Source organism: Spea bombifrons, chromosome 9 (genome assembly GCF_027358695.1).
Source record: "Spea bombifrons isolate aSpeBom1 chromosome 9, aSpeBom1.2.pri, whole genome shotgun sequence".
Taxonomy (NCBI): domain Eukaryota; kingdom Metazoa; phylum Chordata; class Amphibia; order Anura; family Pelobatidae; genus Spea; species Spea bombifrons.
In genome coordinates, this window is record NC_071095.1 from 20,825,210 (window position 1) to 20,844,005 (window position 18,796).

Sequence of the window (18,796 nt, forward strand, 5' to 3'; positions counted from 1 at the left end):
GAGAGAAATACGCACTTTGCGTCACTGGTGGAATGAGAGGCTATCCCTTTAAATAGTGTGGGTGTGTCATGCCCACACACCCAATGGCTGATTTGCCTTCAGATGGGCACTCACGCCCCATTTCAGGGACTTCTGGGAAATGGGAGGGGCCTTGACGTTATGCAAAAGAGACAGCTGAATGAATGAGAGCTCCCGGCACATTGGTGTGGTGGAGTGCGCTGTATTTGGGATGTAAATGAATAATGTTACTTCTTCTGGGGAGGATACATAGCATCCAAGTGCCCCTGTGTAGTAGGAGCAGTCTCTCTTCAGGTCCCAGACCCCCTCTGCCCCTCTTTTCTTGGAGCTCAGAATGTTTGCGTGCAATAAGGGGTTAAACTAACCCATTGAGGACATGCTGCCTCTGAGGGCTTTATACGAATAGGGAGTACGGTGCAATGTTTGAAAAGGGATCTTATCACCATAGCAGCCACTGTAATGGTCACAATATAAAGCTAGAGGATCAGCAGCTGAGGTGGATGTACTTTACAGAGAGGGTGGTAGATAAGTGGAACAGCCTCCCGACAGAAGTGGTAGAGGGTAATACAGCGAGGGAATGTAAACATGCATGGGATAGACACATGGCTCCTGAATCTAAGACGAAGACTGGTAATCACATAGCTGCAAGCAGATGTTTATTGTTTCAATATGTGCCAAATGTTTATGAACACAACAAATAAACAATGTATCTGCTACTGCGCCTGCCAGCAATGATGCCCCATTATATACGGTATATATAGTATCATATTCATGTCCTGTTACACATGTCTAGGAATAATGGGGTGGAAAAAGCACGCTGCAGCCCCTGGTATGGGGGTATCTGGGCATCTTCTTTCATGTATTGCTCACAATTCCCTCTGTTGGATGGGGGGAGTCAGACAAGTTGCCCTGAGTTATTTTTTTACCCCTTTCCATGAGAGACTGGGGGGAAGGGGTTAACCTGGGGAGGGCCAGGTCCCTGTGGACTCTGCTTGTGCTGAGTGTAGTGGGAGTGGACTGAGTGTAGTGGGAGTGGACTGAGTGCGGGGAGGGAGTCCTGAGTGTAGTGGGACTGGACTGAGTGCGGGGAGGGAGAGGCCGACGTCACAAGGTCTGATCTCCAGCTGAGAACTTCGCAAGAGTCTTCCAGCGCGACTTCCTTATTTCCTTGGGATCTGGCTACCGGCAGAGGAAGCCCTGAACACCTGCTGCCAAGTGAGTACAGAGGATTCTCCTGCCTGCCATGGGGGTGATTTAATACCAGATGGGGTCCAGAGGGACGGGCAGGTCTTTCTAATGGGCAGTTACTGGTGTGAGTGTCCTGTTTAACCTGCCCCCTACCCATTACATTATATACTGACTATAACCTGCCCCCTACCCATTACATTATATACTGACTATAACCTGCCCCCTACTCATTACATTATATACTGACTATAACCTGCCCCCTACCCATTACATTATATACTGACTATAACCTGCCCCCTACTCATTACATTATATACTGACTATAACCTGCCCCCCTACTCATTACATTATATACTGACCATAACCTGCCCCCCTACTCATTACATTATATACTGACTATAACCTGCCCCCTACTCATTACATTATATACTGACTATAACCTGCCCCCCTACTCATTACATTATATACTGACTATAACCTTTTCCTTACTCATTACATTATATACTGACTATAACCTGCCCCCTACTCATTACATTATATACTGACTATAACCTGCCCCCTACTCATTACATTATATACTGACTATAACCTGCCCCCCTACTCATTACATTATATACTGACTATAACCTGCCCCCTACTCATTACATTATATACTGACCATAACCTGCCCCCTACCCATTACATTATATACTGACTATAACCTGCCCCCTACTCATTACATTATATACTGACTATAACCTGCCCCCCTACTCATTACATTACATACTGACTATCACCTGCCCCCTACTCATTACATTATATACTGACTATAACCTGCCCCCCTACTCATTACATTATATACTGACTATAACCTGCCCCCTACTCATTACATTATATACTGACTATAACCTGCCCCCCTACTCATTACATTATATACTGACTATAACCTGCCCCCTACTCATTACATTATATACTGACTATAACCTGCCCCCCTACTCATTACATTATATACTGACTATAACCTGCCCCCTACTCATTACATTATATACTGACTATAACCTGCCCCCCTACTCATTACATTATATACTGACTATAACCTGCCCCCCTACTCATTACATTATATACTGACTATAACCTGCCCCCTACTCATTACATTATATACTGACTATAACCTGCCCCCTACTCATTACGTTATATACTGACTATAACCTGCCCCCCTACTCATTACATTATATACTGACTATAACCTGCCCCCTACTCATTACATTATATACTGACCATAACCTGCCCCCCTACTCATTACATTATATACTGACTATAACCTGCCCCCTACTCATTACATTATATACTGACCATAACCTGCCCCCCTACTCATTACATTATATACTGACTATAACCTGCCCCCTACTCATTACATTATATACTGACTATAACCTGCCCCCTACTCATTACGTTATATACTGACTATAACCTGCCCCCCTACTCATTACATTATATACTGACTATAACCTGCCCCCCTACTCATTACATTATATACTGACTATAACCTGCCCCCTACTCATTACATTATATACTGACTATAACCTGCCCCCCTACTCATTACATTATATACTGACTATAACCTCCCCCTACTCATTACATTATATACTGACTATAACCTGCCCCCCTACTCATTACATTATATACTGACTGTAACCTGCCCCCCTACTCATTACATTATATACTGACTATAACCTGCCCCCTACTCATTACATCATATACTGACTATAACCTGCCCCCTACTCATTACATTATATACTGACTATAACCTGCCCCCCTACTCATTACATTATATACTGACTATAACCTGCCCCCTACTCATTACATCATATACTGACTATAACCTGCCCCCTACTCATGACATTATATACTGACTATAACCTGCCCCCTACTCATTACATTATATACTGACTATAACCTGCCCCCCTACTCATTACATTACATACTGACTATAACCTGCCCCCCTACTCATTACATTATATACTGACTATAACCTGCCCCCTACTCATGACATTATATACTGACTATAACCTGCCCCCTACTCATTACATTATATACTGACTATAACCTGCCCCCCTACTCATTACATTACATACTGACTATAACCTGCCCCCCTACTCATTATATTATATACTGACTATAACCTGCCCCCCTACTCATTACATTACATACTGACTATAACCTGCCCCCTACTCATTACATTATATACTGACTATAACCTGCCCCCCTACTCATTACATTATATACTGACTATAACCTGCCCCCCTACTCATTACATTATATACTGACTATAACCTGCCCCCCTACTCATTACATTACATACTGACTATAACCTGCCCCCTACTCATTACATTATACACTGACTATAACCTGCCCCCTACTCATGACATTATATACTGACTATAACCTTTTCCTTACTCATTACATTATATACTGACTATAACCTGCCCCCTACTCATTACATTATATACTGACTATAACCTGCCCCCTACTCATTACATTATATACTGACCATAACCTGCCCCCCTACTCATTACATTATATACTGACTATAACCTGCCCCCTACTCATTACATTATATACTGACTATAACCTGCCCCCTACTCATTACATTATATACTGACTATAACCTGCCCCCCTACTCATTACATTATATACTGACTATAACCTGCCCCCCTACTCATTACATTATATACTGACTGTAACCTGCCCCCCTACTCATTACATTATATACTGACTATAACCTGCCCCCCTACTCATTACATTATATACTGACTATAACCTGCCCCCCTACTCATTACATTATATACTGACTATAACCTGCCCCCTACTCATTACATTATATACTGACTATAACCTGCCCCCCTACTCATTACATTATATACTGACTATAACCTGCCCCCTACTCATTACATTATATACTGACTATAACCTGCCCCCTACTCATTACATTATATACTGACTATAACCTGCCCCCTACTCATTACATTATATACTGACTATAACCAGACCCCTACTCATTACATTATATACTGACTATAACCTGCCCCTACTCATTACATTATATACTGACTATAACCTGCCCCCCCTACTCATTACATTATATACTGTCTATAACCTGCCCCCCTACTCATTACATTATATACTGACTATAACCTGCCCCCTACTCATTACGTTATATACTGACTATAACCTGCCCCCCTACTCATTACATTATATACTGACTATAACCTGCCCCCCTACTCATTACATTATATACTGACTATAACCTGCCCCCCTACTCATTACATTATATACTGACTATAACCTGCCCCTACTCATTACATTATATACTGACTATAACCTGCCCCCCCTACTCATTACATTATATACTGACTATAACCTGCCCCCTACTCATTACATTATATACTGACTATAACCTGCCCCCTACTCATTACATTATATACTGACTATAACCTGCCCCCTACTCATTACATTATATACTGACTATAACCTGCCCCCCTACTCATTACATTATATACTGACTATAACCTGCCCCCCTACTCATTACATTATATACTGACTATAACCTGCCCCCTACTCATTACATTATATACTGACTATAACCTGCCCCCTACTCATTACATTATATACTGACTATAACCTGCCCCCCTACTCATTACATTATATACTGACTATAACCTGCCCCCCTACTCATTACATTATATACTGACTATAACCTGCCCCCTACTCATTACATTATATACTGACTATAACCTGCCCCCTACTCATTACATTATATACTGACCATAACCTGCCCCCCTACTCATTACATTATATACTGACTATAACCTGCCCCCTACTCATTACATTATATACTGACTATAACCTGCCCCCTACTCATTACATTATATACTGACTATAACCTGCCCCCTACTCATTACTTTATATACTGACCATAACCTGCCCCCCTACTCATTACATTATATACTGACTATAACCTGCCCCCTACTCATTACATTATATACTGACTATAACCTGCCCCCTACTCATTACATTATACACTGACTATAACCTGCCCCCTACTCATGACATTATATGGCCAGTAGAACCAGTCTCTCTAGACCCTGTACTGTGTGTAACCTGTGCCCCCCTTCCCCCCATATGGTATCTCTCTTGGGCGTTATATTTAATATTTCACTCCAAGAAGCAGTGGGCTCTTTGGTCCTCTGTTGAGGAAAAGGTGCTTTTGGTGGTCTTCGCCCCTTTTTCCCGGTCGATTGGGTCGTTTTGCGTGTCCTGTGAGGTCACGCCCGTCTTTTGTCTGTTTGTTTAGCTTTTTATGGACTCCACTTAATCTGCATTGCGTTGCCAAAAACACACACGGGTCCTCTTCTCCTGCCCCATCGCTTCGTAGGAGGAAGACGGACGGGTAATCTTTCAACGCACACCATTAAGTAGAAGAGATGGAATGTTTCGTATTGTTATGTGAAGGGCTACTTGTTGTGTACAGCACTGCGGAATATGATGGCGCTATATCAATAAATAATAATGACCCGTGCGCATGTTAATCAGATTACCGGCACTTAATGGGTTACATTTATCAGTGTGGAGTTAACATGCAATCTCTCGCTCAAGTTTCACAACACCCTTATAATAAACAGTGCCACTGATTAATGCACCATGTGGGCTATGACATCATCAACTCATCATTACTCTCATAGAGACAATCTGCTGGTCATGTGGTGTATTGAAGCTCTAGGAATGTTTGTGATCTGTAGTGTCCTATTGAGGCTTCCATATTATTATTATTATTATTAGTAGTAATAGTAGTAGTAGTAGTAACAGTACTATTATTATTATTATTCGTTATTATTATTCATTTGTTATTATTCATAGTAAATTAAATTTTTGTCGATTGTTACTATTAATAATAATACTACTCTCAGTATTTTGTAATTTAATATATATATATAATTAATTTTAATTCATATCATTACAATTAGAATAATATAAAAAAGCTAGTAATTGTGAAATATTAGAACTGTGATATATTATTGTTAGGAAATAATGTGTTTTGGTTACGAGGAAGCAGTGTGTGTGTGTGTGAGAGTGTTCTGTGTTTGCAATCACAATAGCAATTGTATCTCTTTTGGAGAATGCCACATAATACTGACGTTGTGAATAAATACAGTTGTTACCTGCGTGTTTGCGCATGTTCCCGCCGGGCTTCCTTCCTCTCTGAACATTCTGGATTCCTTTGTGCTTCTCTCCCCAGTACAGACCAGTCACTTAAACTCCACTTAGATTGATCCACTATTGATCTGTTCTTGCTTTGTGATTAATGTAGATTATATATACATATATATCATACACACCATTGCACACCGCTATGGCATATGATGGCGCTATATAAAACAATAAATATATATTTAATTATATTGTGTGAGATATATTTATTTTAGATAAATGTGTGTGTGTGTGTGTGTGTGTGTGGGTATATGTGTATGTATATATATATATATATATATATATATATATATATATATGTATATGTGATGTCACAGATTATGCCAATTGTGATGTCACAGGTAGTTCACGTGTTTATAATTTTACTTAAAACCTCATAATGCACAAAAATTTTTACGATCTACGCTATGGGGCAGTTTTTCCACAGCTTAATAATAAAATAATATTTTTTTTTTACCTTTTTATAAAGTTCGATTTTAAGCGTAATATCGGTTCTGTGCGGACATTATATCCGTATACAGAGTGAGCATGTTTTTCATTTATTTTATAGCGCCATCATGTTCCGCAGCGCTGTACAATGAATTACCAGGGCACAATATAAAAGAAAGATTATTATTATCATTATTATCATTACTATTTGGACAGGAGCATACAGTAAGGAGGCTTTGCTCATAGGAGCTTACAATCTAGCAGGTATATAAGGCTAATGAAGAATTCCTGGTTGGGATTTGGAGCTACATTCAGGAGCCATATGTCTAACCCGTGTATGTTAAAATTCCTTCACTGTATTACCCTCTACCACTTCTGCTGGAAGGCTGTTCCATTTATCAACCACCCTCTCAGTAAAGCGTCACTTCCTTTACATTAAAAGAGTTTCCTATTAACGAGCCTAGACTCTCATATGCGTGATTTGTTTAAAGGGCTCCAGGGCTCCCCGGGACGCCGAAGTGTCCCTTTAACTCCCGGACTGGATCCTTTCTCCTTCCATTTTCTACGTAAACCTCTTCTGGTGAATCTTAAGTGTATTTATAGCTTGTCTGCCAAATGCATTTTGGGACGTTTGACTTCTCAGTCCTCCCCGGCGGTTGCATATGATATATATTTATAACTCGTGTCGCAACCTTCGTGGTCAGCCACGTGACTTTGTGGCCGGGGCGCAGCAGAAGTATAATTTTATTTAGATTCCTACTAATGATGGGCTTTGCCAGGTAGTTGGGCTTTTGTAATGGAGCGTAAAGTGTTACTCAACCGAGGCCGCTCCGGCTGGCAGCGCTTATTCACACGAAGGAAATAGGTGTCTTATATTGGGGCTTATTCACTAAACCATGCTCAGTGCCAGGTAGATGCCCCGCTGTGTAGCTTTGGTGGGCAGTTGGGATCATGGTCCGGTTAGTTGCGGGGTAGAGTCCCTAAAAATAACTTTTGTCTGCCGCAGAGCCCCGATTAATGAGGCCTCTGGCTTCTGTGCATGCGCAGTGCCCGTAATAAAGGCAGGGTATGTCGAAAACGGCAATTTGCTTGTAGAATGTGGTGTGATGTCATAGCGATGATGCAGTACTGTGCTCGCTGATAACATTGTGTGCGGTTTGGTGTCCCAGTTTCGGGGCAGTTAGTAAGTATCGTTGCTCAGACTATGGGAATAAAAGTAACGGGCGTAGCCTTTGAGGTGTTCACCCCCGGTCAGGGTATGGGTAGGGAACCAGACTTCCCTCTACCCCACCCATACCATGAATGTTTCGCAATCCCTCGTCGATTCCTGCGCCACCGCGGTCTCATTAATCTCTAAACAGCTGTCTCGCTAATTAAAAAGCGCCTTTTTTTTTAATAATAATTGGTTAAATCTATTGGGAAGCCACGCACTCAAGGATGGCCATTTATTTTCCCCCAGCACATTTAACACTTTCATTTCTGCATAGACTGAAGGTTAAAGATAGCTTTTTCCTCCCCATGTGTTATCATGCAGACCTTGTACTGTCCCAGCACCCAATACCTTCCCGATAAAACTTATCAAAACCTTAACCATGCAAGCAGAATTATGGGAAACCTCACCTTCACAGTGTTACATAATGAGCGTGAAAAACAGAACATACAAAGCACTTTTTGTGTGTTTGTGGTTTTTTTCTCCTTTTTTCCATCCCTCGTTTTTGACCGGCTTCCTTTCGGTCGCGTTACATGTGAATGAGGAGCTGGGATTAGCGTGTATTGTTGGGAGTTGAAGTATAATAAACTGGAGCGGTGTTCTGTAGAATAAACTGGATTTACCTGTTCTGAGCAGGACTCCTTCAAACAATTAAAGTGGGATGATAAACTCGAGCCGGATTACTTCACACTGAAAGCGGGTAGTTTGCCAAGTTTCACATGTTACACGGAAAATACACGGATGTGATATGTGCGCACGCACTCCGCTCTGCATTATGGCGTATATGGCGGCCAGAGTGCCCTTTACGACTAGATTGTCGTTTCTCCACCATCCAGACAGGAATACACAGAATTCCTGGCCCCTCTGTGGCCCTCGAGCACCAGAGTTGCGTAGCCCCGTAGTAGTAGTACTGACAGGTACTTCCACGCTATGACTGCCCCGAGCGGAAAATAGGGTTTACTTGCGTGCAGGTTAGCGGCATGCGTACAGGTGACATCATCCCCTATATGGAAGCCGTTGCCACGGCTAGATTTCCAACACGCTTCTTACGTTGTGAGTGTTGGTTGCCCCGGTAACCGTCACACATCGTACAACCCCTCTGAGCCTTAATTCTCATTGACGTGTCGGCGAGGAGCAGCGAGAAAGGTCTGTGCGTTTCAACTCCTTCTTATAAATGCAGTAAAGCAACGACCAATGAAAATATTTCATGTATTTATATCGGCTTTTGCAAATGCCAAGTTCTACCACCTGCCAAACGTTGGCTGAGCACCATGGGAGTTGTAGTTCGCCAACCTCTTGTTGTGTAAATGAAGCGGGAAGGTAGATGAAGCCGTCTTGGGGAACTGGGCTATCCTAACCCTAAAGTGATTATGCGGGGGCCATGGGGTGGGGGAGATGTTGACGTGTTACTGTCCCTTTAAATGCTGTTATGTCGCTGTCTCTTTAAATAGTGTCTGCCGCCTTTTTACTGGGCATGCCCATCCCCGTAGTTTTCTAAAAATGCGAAATATTTTTACGGTTTCTTAAGTATGCTGCCCGCATGGTTGCCACGGTAACCGTCTGGGACCGTGGCCAAGGCGACTATTTGCACCTTTTCCCCCGGGCAAACTGGCATATGTCCGAAAGAGCGCTTCAAAAACCTGCGAGCCCTTTCCGGGGTTATATTGCAACTCCTATCACTCTCAGAGAGCACTGGGAGTCTGGCGCACTCCTCTCTGCGTTCAGGATTGTGATACAGTAAGGCTTCTGCGCTCGCCCGGCGCCCAGAACCGGAGCCTTTTGAGGCATTGGCTGCATGAACTGGCCGGTGGGGTTCTGCCAGGACTGTCCTGAAAAACCTCAGGACAGTTGGCAACTATCTGTGCTCAAACTGTTATTTAACCCAATTCTGGGCATGCGATGACAGATAGATTAGCTTTTTTCTGTATCATTCAGAGACATTTAGAGGGTTAATCCAGATTAAAATAAAAACACAAGGTGTGAGCTGTCTGTGGCTCGCCTGGGATAATAGGGGGGCCCCTGGGGACCCACTTAATGTTTCCTCTCTCTGCTCGCCGAGTCTTTCTCCTGACTTATAAATTAAATCATTTTTATTGTTTTTGTGCCCGTGCGTAGCCTTGCCCGTGCCCCGTGGGCTAGCATTCAACTCTGCGGCGGGGGGAACTGTGCCAATTCTTAATGACTTGATTTTAACAAATTTTATTATGGGAGTTGTAGTCTGGCATGCGCTGGCAGGCCACCCACTTGCGCCCCGTAACATGTAATGATTAACACGAATACATATTGTTTCGAGTCTGACTTGCCGTGTCTTATTGTTCTGCCGTAAATTTATAAACGCAGGGAATGTTGTTAAATTTGTTTTAAAATCAAAAGCAACATTTGTTGTGATCTCTCTAATATTGATTAACATTATGATGTCATGTAGTAATTAGAATTTTTATTTTTTTGGTTAATTGCCCAGGGCAGTAAAGTCTTGGACGGTATCTGCAAGAAATTCTTCCCAATATTTCAATTTAGTCAAAGCAAAACAATTTATGGTGCTTTGCGACCTTTTAATAATTCTCTAATCTGTAGAATTTTGGAACGTTCAGTATTTTTACCGGGAACATTGAATTTGTCATGTGACCAAAAAAGCAGACACTGATAGGTTGTTACTGAAAGGGCTTTATTTTTCTAAAGGTTTTTTTGTCCACAAACTGGAATAACAAGTAACGGCCTCCAAAGGAACGGCTGCGAGCTCTGTGGCCGAGCCTCAGTTACCCTGGAAATGCTGGTTCTGAATGCTGTAATCCCTCTGGTTACATTTTAACCCCAGAATAATACCAGATTAGCAGTTTAACTCTTTCAACAAATAGCAAAACCCTACTGCTTGCAAACATATTACATTTTCAGATGTTCTTCCATTAGTTTTTTTTAGTTTGTTTGGTTTTTTTTCTGGTGTTTTTTTCTAGTGGAAGCAAAAAATAATTAAAATTCCCTTAATGTTTAGGTTTTCTGAAAAAAAAATAAAATAAATAAATAATAATAAAAACGTATTATTTTGTTTTTTGTATTTATGAATTTCGTATAAAATATATATTTGTTTTCCTCTAAATGATCCCCAAAGGCTTAATGTCCGGGCCGTGTTTTGCGTATTTAGTAATATTTATATAGTAATATTTAGTAATATTTGAATAGATTTCCTTATCGCGTCCTTAAAAGCAATCATCCAGATCGGGCTCTTCATACCGAAAACAGACTTTGCTTTAATTGGATTTTATTCATATTTAAGTATAACGCCGATGTTAGTAGATTTTAAGACATGGAAGTATGGCTAAGGAAGACATCTATAAATACGTTAAATGGCCAAAAGGGACACATTAGGGCTCTGGCTGGAGGGGGGGGGCATTATCAAAGCTTTTTCATGTGACCCGCTTCTGCTGGGAGGCTGTTCCGCTCATCTAGAGCCTTCTTACCCAACACACATTCTGAGCTCCACGGTAAGAGGAACAGCAGGATTTGTCTTGGAGGGACTGGTCTTCCTAAAGAGGGCCACTTGGGTTTTAAGATAGGACGTATTGGTGTAATGACAGCTTAAGCGGCACGGAGCTCGATTCTGTCGCCTGTTCCCTTTGTTTCTGCTCTGTACCCGCCCGGTTCCTTTTGAATTTCTGTAGACTAAAAAAAACTGAGTGAAACCTGAAATTCCGGAATCGGGAGGACCGGTTGATCTGGTTGGTTCTCTGTTCTCCGTCTGTTTTTATTCCGACGTAGTGAAATGCTACATTCTAACCGGATCTCGCCTCTTTTTAGGATGCTTCAAACACTTTACGACCATTTCTGGTGGCACCGGCTATGGCTGCCCGTGAATCTAACCTGGGCCGACCTGGAAGACCAGGATGGCCGCGTCTACGCCAAAGCTTCGGACCTCTACATCACGATCCCCCTAGCCTTTGTGTTCCTCATAGTGAGGTACATCTTTGAAATGTAAGTATTGATCCATAATACATGGCAATCCCTTGCCCCCCCCCCCGTCTCCTCAAAAAATGAATAACTCCAGGTGATTCCTGCCCTTTCAAGGCTACTTCTGCAATAGGCCGGAGCCTCCGCGCACTCCACAGGGACAACCTCCTCGGACCCCCATTGCATGGCGGAAGAAGTGGTCCCAAAACTTAATGTTCCTGCTTATGCTTTCCCACTTTGGGTCAGATTTATTCCTTTTTGCCCCCAACGCGTTTTGCCTCTTTTGCAGTTACATAGCCAGCCCGCTTGCCAAGGCTCTGGGTGTGAAGGATAAAATCCGTCTTCGAGCCGCCACCAGCCCGGCCCTGGAAAATTTTTACAAGAGCTCGTCAAAGCATCCCAAACAGGTATGAGGCCACAGACAACCTCAGACTGAAAAACACATCTGAGGCTATTGTAGAGAAAATCGTAGAGTAGATTGTAGAGGACGCAGAACACAAGAGCTGCAGGGAAAAAAAAACAAACAAAAACATTTAATTTCATATCACAAGAGTTCTTTCAAGAATCCAGGAAGCTGTGAAGTCCAAATTCGGTCAACGACCAAAAATATATCGAAATGAAAGTAACCGGCAGCAGAGGTGAAGAATGTATGGATAGTTCCTGGGATTCTTTGTGCTCCCCAAAAAAAATCATGGCGGTTCCCTGTTCATTCCTTCATGGAGGAATGAAACAAAACTGTAGAATTCTGTCACTTCTACGAACACTTGGCTTTGAGGTTCTGGTGTTACGTTAGACATGGGGTATGTGGGTTTATTTAGGGTCTAGGAAAACGGGGTGGGTTAAATGGCCTGTAAATGAATACCGCTGAACTTCAACCGTTTCTCTCTTCTAGACTGACTTGGAAAATCTCTCAAGAGCAAGTAATTTCACCGTTCGGCAGGTGGAAAGATGGTTCCGACGACGACGAAACCAAGACAGGCCTAGTTTGCAGAAGAAATTCCGAGAAGCCAGGTAAAGGGGGACACCCGGGGTTTGGTATGTTGGGTTCTTTCTCTTTCCAAGTTCATACTTCTTATATTTGGTTCTGCGACTTGGTTGAACCTGGTTCCGTAGGAGTACCTAGAACCCGTATGCACATATTTGGTTTAAAAGCTACGACACGCCTATAAATATTTTAATAAATTAAGTTTGTTATACTATAATGTGTGACGGTTCCCTTTTAATGGTCGGGAATAAGGAACCGTGATCTACTTTGGCTGCTAAGTTGCCTTGTTGGCGCTTTGTCAACTCCTGGCCAATCGGCACAATCTGCCTTCTTTTACAGTTGGAGATTCACGTTTTATCTTATTGCTTTCATTGCTGGCATGGCGGTCCTCGTAGACGTAAGTACCCGTTTTTTTTTTTTTTTGCATTTTGCTGGCAGGAAGCCTCATTTGAGAAACCTTGCAACGGCAACCCACTTTAACCGAGTACAGGAGAGATGATTGTATCAGGAGAAAATGTTAGGACAAGAGGCCATAATCTATAAATATGGTGTCCAAGACACCAGAATCTAAGACGAGACCAACGACTGATTAAGGTTTAAGTCTTTACAGCAGGAGAAATGGGTGATGAGATGTTTCTACCCTCTTCTCACAAAAGAGACAGACCTACTAAGCATACATCTATTTCTGTTCTACGAATCACTCGGAAAGAGAATCTCACATTTGTGTACATCAAACCGCAGAAGACAGGATAGGTGTAGCTCCACCGCGCCGCCCTTTGATTATGAGCCAAACTAATATGCAAAACCATAAGGTTCCGAGCCATCGTTCATTTGCATTTCAGGATGAGCGAAGATGCCACACGGGATGATTGCCGGGTTTCTCTTAACTCCTGACTTAGTTGTGTTCTAGAATGACCCATATTTAGATGTCCTGGTTTGTTCAAATTGTGTAGACCTCCTAGAGCCAGAAATTAAAGAAAGAGCATTACATTAGAAATATCTCACAATCTTGTAGACAATCGCTGTAAACAATGGACTTCTTGATGTCCATGTTCTGGACACATTAGTCTTTTGCTCCCCTGACTCTCTATCCAGTTCAGTCTTTGCTGTTCTGGTTCTTCTTCTTCTCCTCCCAAGCAAAGCGATGAAAATGTTGCTGAATTGACTGGGGAAGATAACCAAGTCCTTAAAGACCTCCATGCCCTTTCTCAGAGTTGTCTTCAAGTTGCTCTCCAGCTTCTGAGGAACAATAATTTGTTGACAGCCCTAGGTTGAGTCCCGCAGCATACGTTACAGGGCCAACATGTGACATACCTCAAGAACGGTCTAGCGTTTGCTTTTACCATGTACAACCGTTTGTTCTATTAACGCCATATTCTGAGTCACGGTTTGTTACAGCGTGTTTTCACTTTCTATCCTGCAGAAGCCTTGGTTTCATGATCTCCGAGAAGTCTGGAGAGATTTCCCCAAGCAGGTAATGGCAGCTGAAGTCTTCTCTACCCCAGAAGACACGTTCCCCCCTTGTTAGGTCTTTCTCAAGCATATAAAACAAGCTAGTGTTTCATAAAGGTTCTTACTGATAGGACAGGTGGGAATCGGGGTATTAATCCAGAACATAAGTTTCCAGTGCCTTAACTCTCTCTCCCCTCCCCAGACCATGCTGCCTTCTCAGTACTGGTATTACATGATCGAACTGGGATTCTACTGGTCTCTGCTCTTCCGAGTAGCCTTTGATGTAAAGCGCAAGGTGAGTTTTCATATTTTTTATTGATACACGCCACCATTCAAAAGTTTGGGGTCATTTAGCTGTTTTCATGGAAAACGAGGACATTTCTCGCTGTAACATAATTGCGAGATAGCTTGGTGATGGGAGTAATAAAGGGCCATTGGAACACAGGAGTGATGGGAGTGATAAAGGGTATTCCATAAAAAAATCTGCCGTTTCCAGCGACAATAGTCATTTACCGCTTTAACCCCGTCTGCGCTGGATTCCTGATCCGTTTCATGTTATTTTAATGGGCAAAATTTTGCTTTTCTTTCAAATGCAAGGAAATTGCTAAGTGACCCCAAACTTTTGAATGGTAGCCTCTATATCAAAATATTTTTTTATATATTTATATATATATATTCCATGATCGAATTGGGATTCTACTGGTCTCTGCCCTTCCGTGTAGCCTTTGATGTAAAGCGCAAGGTGAGTTTTCATTATTATAATTTCTTTGTGTACGTATATGTCTATATACATACATACATACATACATATATGTATGTCTGCATTATTATTTTGGGTATTATCTCAAGATCCCTTAATCTTTATCCTGTTTGATCACAGAAAGTAACCTTTGATAGTTGAGTAGATCGCTCCCTGTTTGTCCGCAAATTAATATTGCTCAGAAACTAGTAATCTTTCTTTAATAATTTTGGTCGCTGAAATGTACGTTGTTTTTTTTTTCCTCCTGTTCAGGACTTTAAAGAACAGATCATCCATCACGTAGCAACCATCGTTCTTATTAGCTTCTCCTGGTGCGCAAACTACATCCGAGTGGGAACTCTGATCATGGCTGTCCACGATGCCTCGGACTACTTTCTGGAGGTGAGATGTCAAGCTGCCCCCCCAAAAACTCATAACGCAGACTTAACATTAAAGGTTGCCTTGATCGCAGGGAGTCTTCTCCGAGAGAGCTGTGCCGAGCCTCAGCCATGGAATAGAATGACCGTGAAAGGCCTGATTCAGATAAAGGGGCGTTATGCGCATGTTATATATTTAGTATGTGTTTTGCAGTCTGCAAAGATGTTTAACTACGCCGGATGGAAGGAGACGTGTAACAGCATCTTCGTGGTGTTTGCTCTGGTGTTCATCGTAACTCGAATCATTATCCTTCCTTTCTGGTGAGTTTTTTGCAGATTTACATAACTGGCGCATGTTCCGAGGCACAACGAGGGTCATACGTAAAAGGTTATTTCGGGGCAAAGTTGCATGTATTTTTCTATATTTCATTTCGTATCTGTTTTAATTGTACAGGAGCGCCCCCGGTGGTCATAGTGCATATCACACCACCAAAACGTAGAAATACTTTGCTAGTGGGGTCAGAGGAGTTCAGAAAAGGCGTAATAACGATCCTTTCTTTCTGCCGGCGTTCCTGGAAAATGTATAATGTAATAAGCAATTCTGTGTCCTTCATCAGGATCCTACACTGCACTTGGGTTTACCCGCTGGAGATCTACCCAGCCTTCTTTGGCTATTATTTCTTTAACCTGATGCTGTGGATTCTCCAGTGTTTGCACATCTTCTGGGCGTACCTCATTCTCGGCATGGCCCATAAGTTTATCACAGGGAAGGTAAGAGAGATAGATATATATATATCCTCCATATTGGGTGATCTGGTCACATGATGTGTATGATTTATGAAACGTTGATTTTCTGAATCCAATCTACCAAGTGAGGTTTAATTTGGGAAGGAATTCTTTATAGCTTGACTTTAAAATGTCTTCTTCATGAGTCTATCTTACAATAAACAGTCCATATAAAGTCCTAAATGTGGAACATGTTGATTGACATATCTGGTGACGAACCTTTTATCTTGTCGTCAGCTTGAGCAAGATGAACGGAGCGACAAAGATGAAACGGATATTCCAGACGAAGACGAGGAACAAGATATCAATAAGAACGGCGCCGTTTCCAATGGTCATGCCGTGCTGAAGAACGGTCACCATAAAGCTGATTGACCTCGACCAAAGGTGGTTGTTCTTCTTCTGCTTCCTCCACCAAACCCTTTTCCGAGCAAGAAAATGCAAACTCTGTTCTTCTCCTTACTAAACATCTTATCCGTACTACTGTAAAGCCAGAATGTAAAAGGATGCCACTTGAATGTCCGCTTGTCCAAGAGGTGAGCTTCTGCGTGAGGACAGTTTTAAGGAAAACATTATGCAGAAAGCTCCTTGTAAGAACCACTTTTTGCCACGGAAATAGGTAAGAAACGTTATTATTTGTATGTGAATCATATTCCCTGCGACGATTTGAACTGGACTAAGTTTGTTCACTCTACGATATCTCCTGCTGCTCTCTGTAGAGAAGAACGAAGACGCCAAAAGACCTCTTTTTGTTTTTTTGTGTGTGAAATATCATACGTTATTTTTCCCGATAAGGTGAGAGCCATACTCTGGAGATGACCCTCGTTTTAATGTCCACCATATGAGGGTTACATGATCTGGATACATAGTTCTATTTGTTTTGTTAGTATCTTCACCGTGCCATTGTTTAGAATAGGGTTGCGATATGTGTTTGAGAACCGTGGACGAGGAACCGTTTAATATTCTGCCGCCACCGCCACCTTATGGCATCTCATGAGTAGAGTAGCTTTGGCCAGCGCTATTCTACTCTCCAATTGGGACGACGCTCCTTTGGAACAGAGTTGAGGTGGCTTGATGAGCCGTAGGACAATGTAATTAATGGCGGAGTTATTTATTATTCTAGAAGTTTCAACCTTACCTCGATAGCCACCGTCCTGCTTCTGCATTTTCTCAAGTCCAATTCTACCCGTTCCTAAGATTTTTCGTTATATATGTATTTTTTTTTAAAGTAAATTTTGTTATCACTGTTTGATTGGATGCTGACACAAAAGAATAAATAAAAGATTGTATGCATTCTGAAGTAGCCAGTTTAGGTGAAATATGAGGGGTGAAAGTGGTGGGACTTTCTCTGAAGCTCTGAGGCCACTGAAACCTTGATGTCCTCCTGACTGGAGATTATATAAATATCACATGTGATTTGGGGTTTTGGAATGAGTATTGTAACCCGGCTTTATGTATCCTTTCGTTGAGTTGAAACCAATCTAATTGTAGAGCAAGTCTTAAAGAGGAACTGCCACATCCAAGAGAAAACCATGATAGATTCCAAAACTACGTATAACGCTATTATTGCAGTAAAGCTTAATGTTCTAAAACATCTAATAGAACAAAACATTTAATTTTTATAATTATATAAATGTGCTGCATTCTAGAATGCAGGTTTAAGCTGGCTTGTGATGCTTCCGCTTTAAATTATGACATGGGTTTTATAATTCCCCAGAGTTTACGGGAAATACATGTGAGTTTCTACGATGTTCTACATTTTAATAAACATCTAGTGTCAAACGAGCATTTTTTTTAAAGGGAAATTAAAGCAAAGTGCTCCTATTCCTGTAAGATTCACAGACTTAAAGTAATCTGACCGAACAATTAAGTATATAAGGGGTGGGGAGGCATTTCAGAGATAAGGTCCAAAACAGGAAGTAGCTGTACCATAGAGCAGGAAGTAAGATGTGCAATGTGAAACAGCTTCCCCCTGGTTAACTCAAGCCAGAAATTATAGAATAGTTTATAGGGACATGTATTTGCCCCATATATAGGATCACGCTCTATAGTTTCCCTTTAAGGTGCTGTTGTACTTGGCAGTTGCGTTTAAACTTTAACCGATCTGACCTCATCAAACCTACTTTTAAGAAGCTTTTTCTGCCTTTGTCTCATGACAAGTGTTCCCTAAATAAATGTCAGGCCAAATTTTACAATATACATAACAATCTGGGGACAGTTTCGTCATTCAAAGATACAAGAAATTACTAATACTATGCCTAGGTGGACCAGCACCTTTTTTTTTTTCTTCTTATCACTTATGTTCTCCGTTAATTGCTATATTAATGTTCTGCACGTGTGCAACTCCCATTTAGCTCCCTGTTATGTGGAGGGAGAGTAAATGGATCTCTGTACTCTGGGGTTAATCTGTTCTTCTACATGTAATT

At 41.7% G+C, this 18,796-nt stretch overlaps 1 protein-coding gene across 1 annotated transcript; it reads left to right on the top strand.

Annotated features, from left to right (window-relative positions):
- Nucleotides 1-1,140: 1,140 nt before the first annotated feature.
- CERS2 (ceramide synthase 2) lies at nt 1,141-17,900 on the top strand. The gene is made up of 11 exons (XM_053475126.1): nt 1,141-1,233; nt 11,885-12,058; nt 12,324-12,441; nt 12,927-13,045; nt 13,359-13,416; nt 14,443-14,493; nt 14,674-14,766; nt 15,484-15,612; nt 15,802-15,908; nt 16,205-16,358; nt 16,611-17,900. The coding sequence occupies exons 2-11, from the start codon at nt 11,886-11,888 to the stop codon at nt 16,743-16,745; spliced, it is 1,137 nt and encodes a 378-aa protein (XP_053331101.1). The 5' UTR covers nt 1,141-1,233; nt 11,885; the 3' UTR covers nt 16,746-17,900.
- Nucleotides 17,901-18,796: the final 896 nt, after the last annotated feature.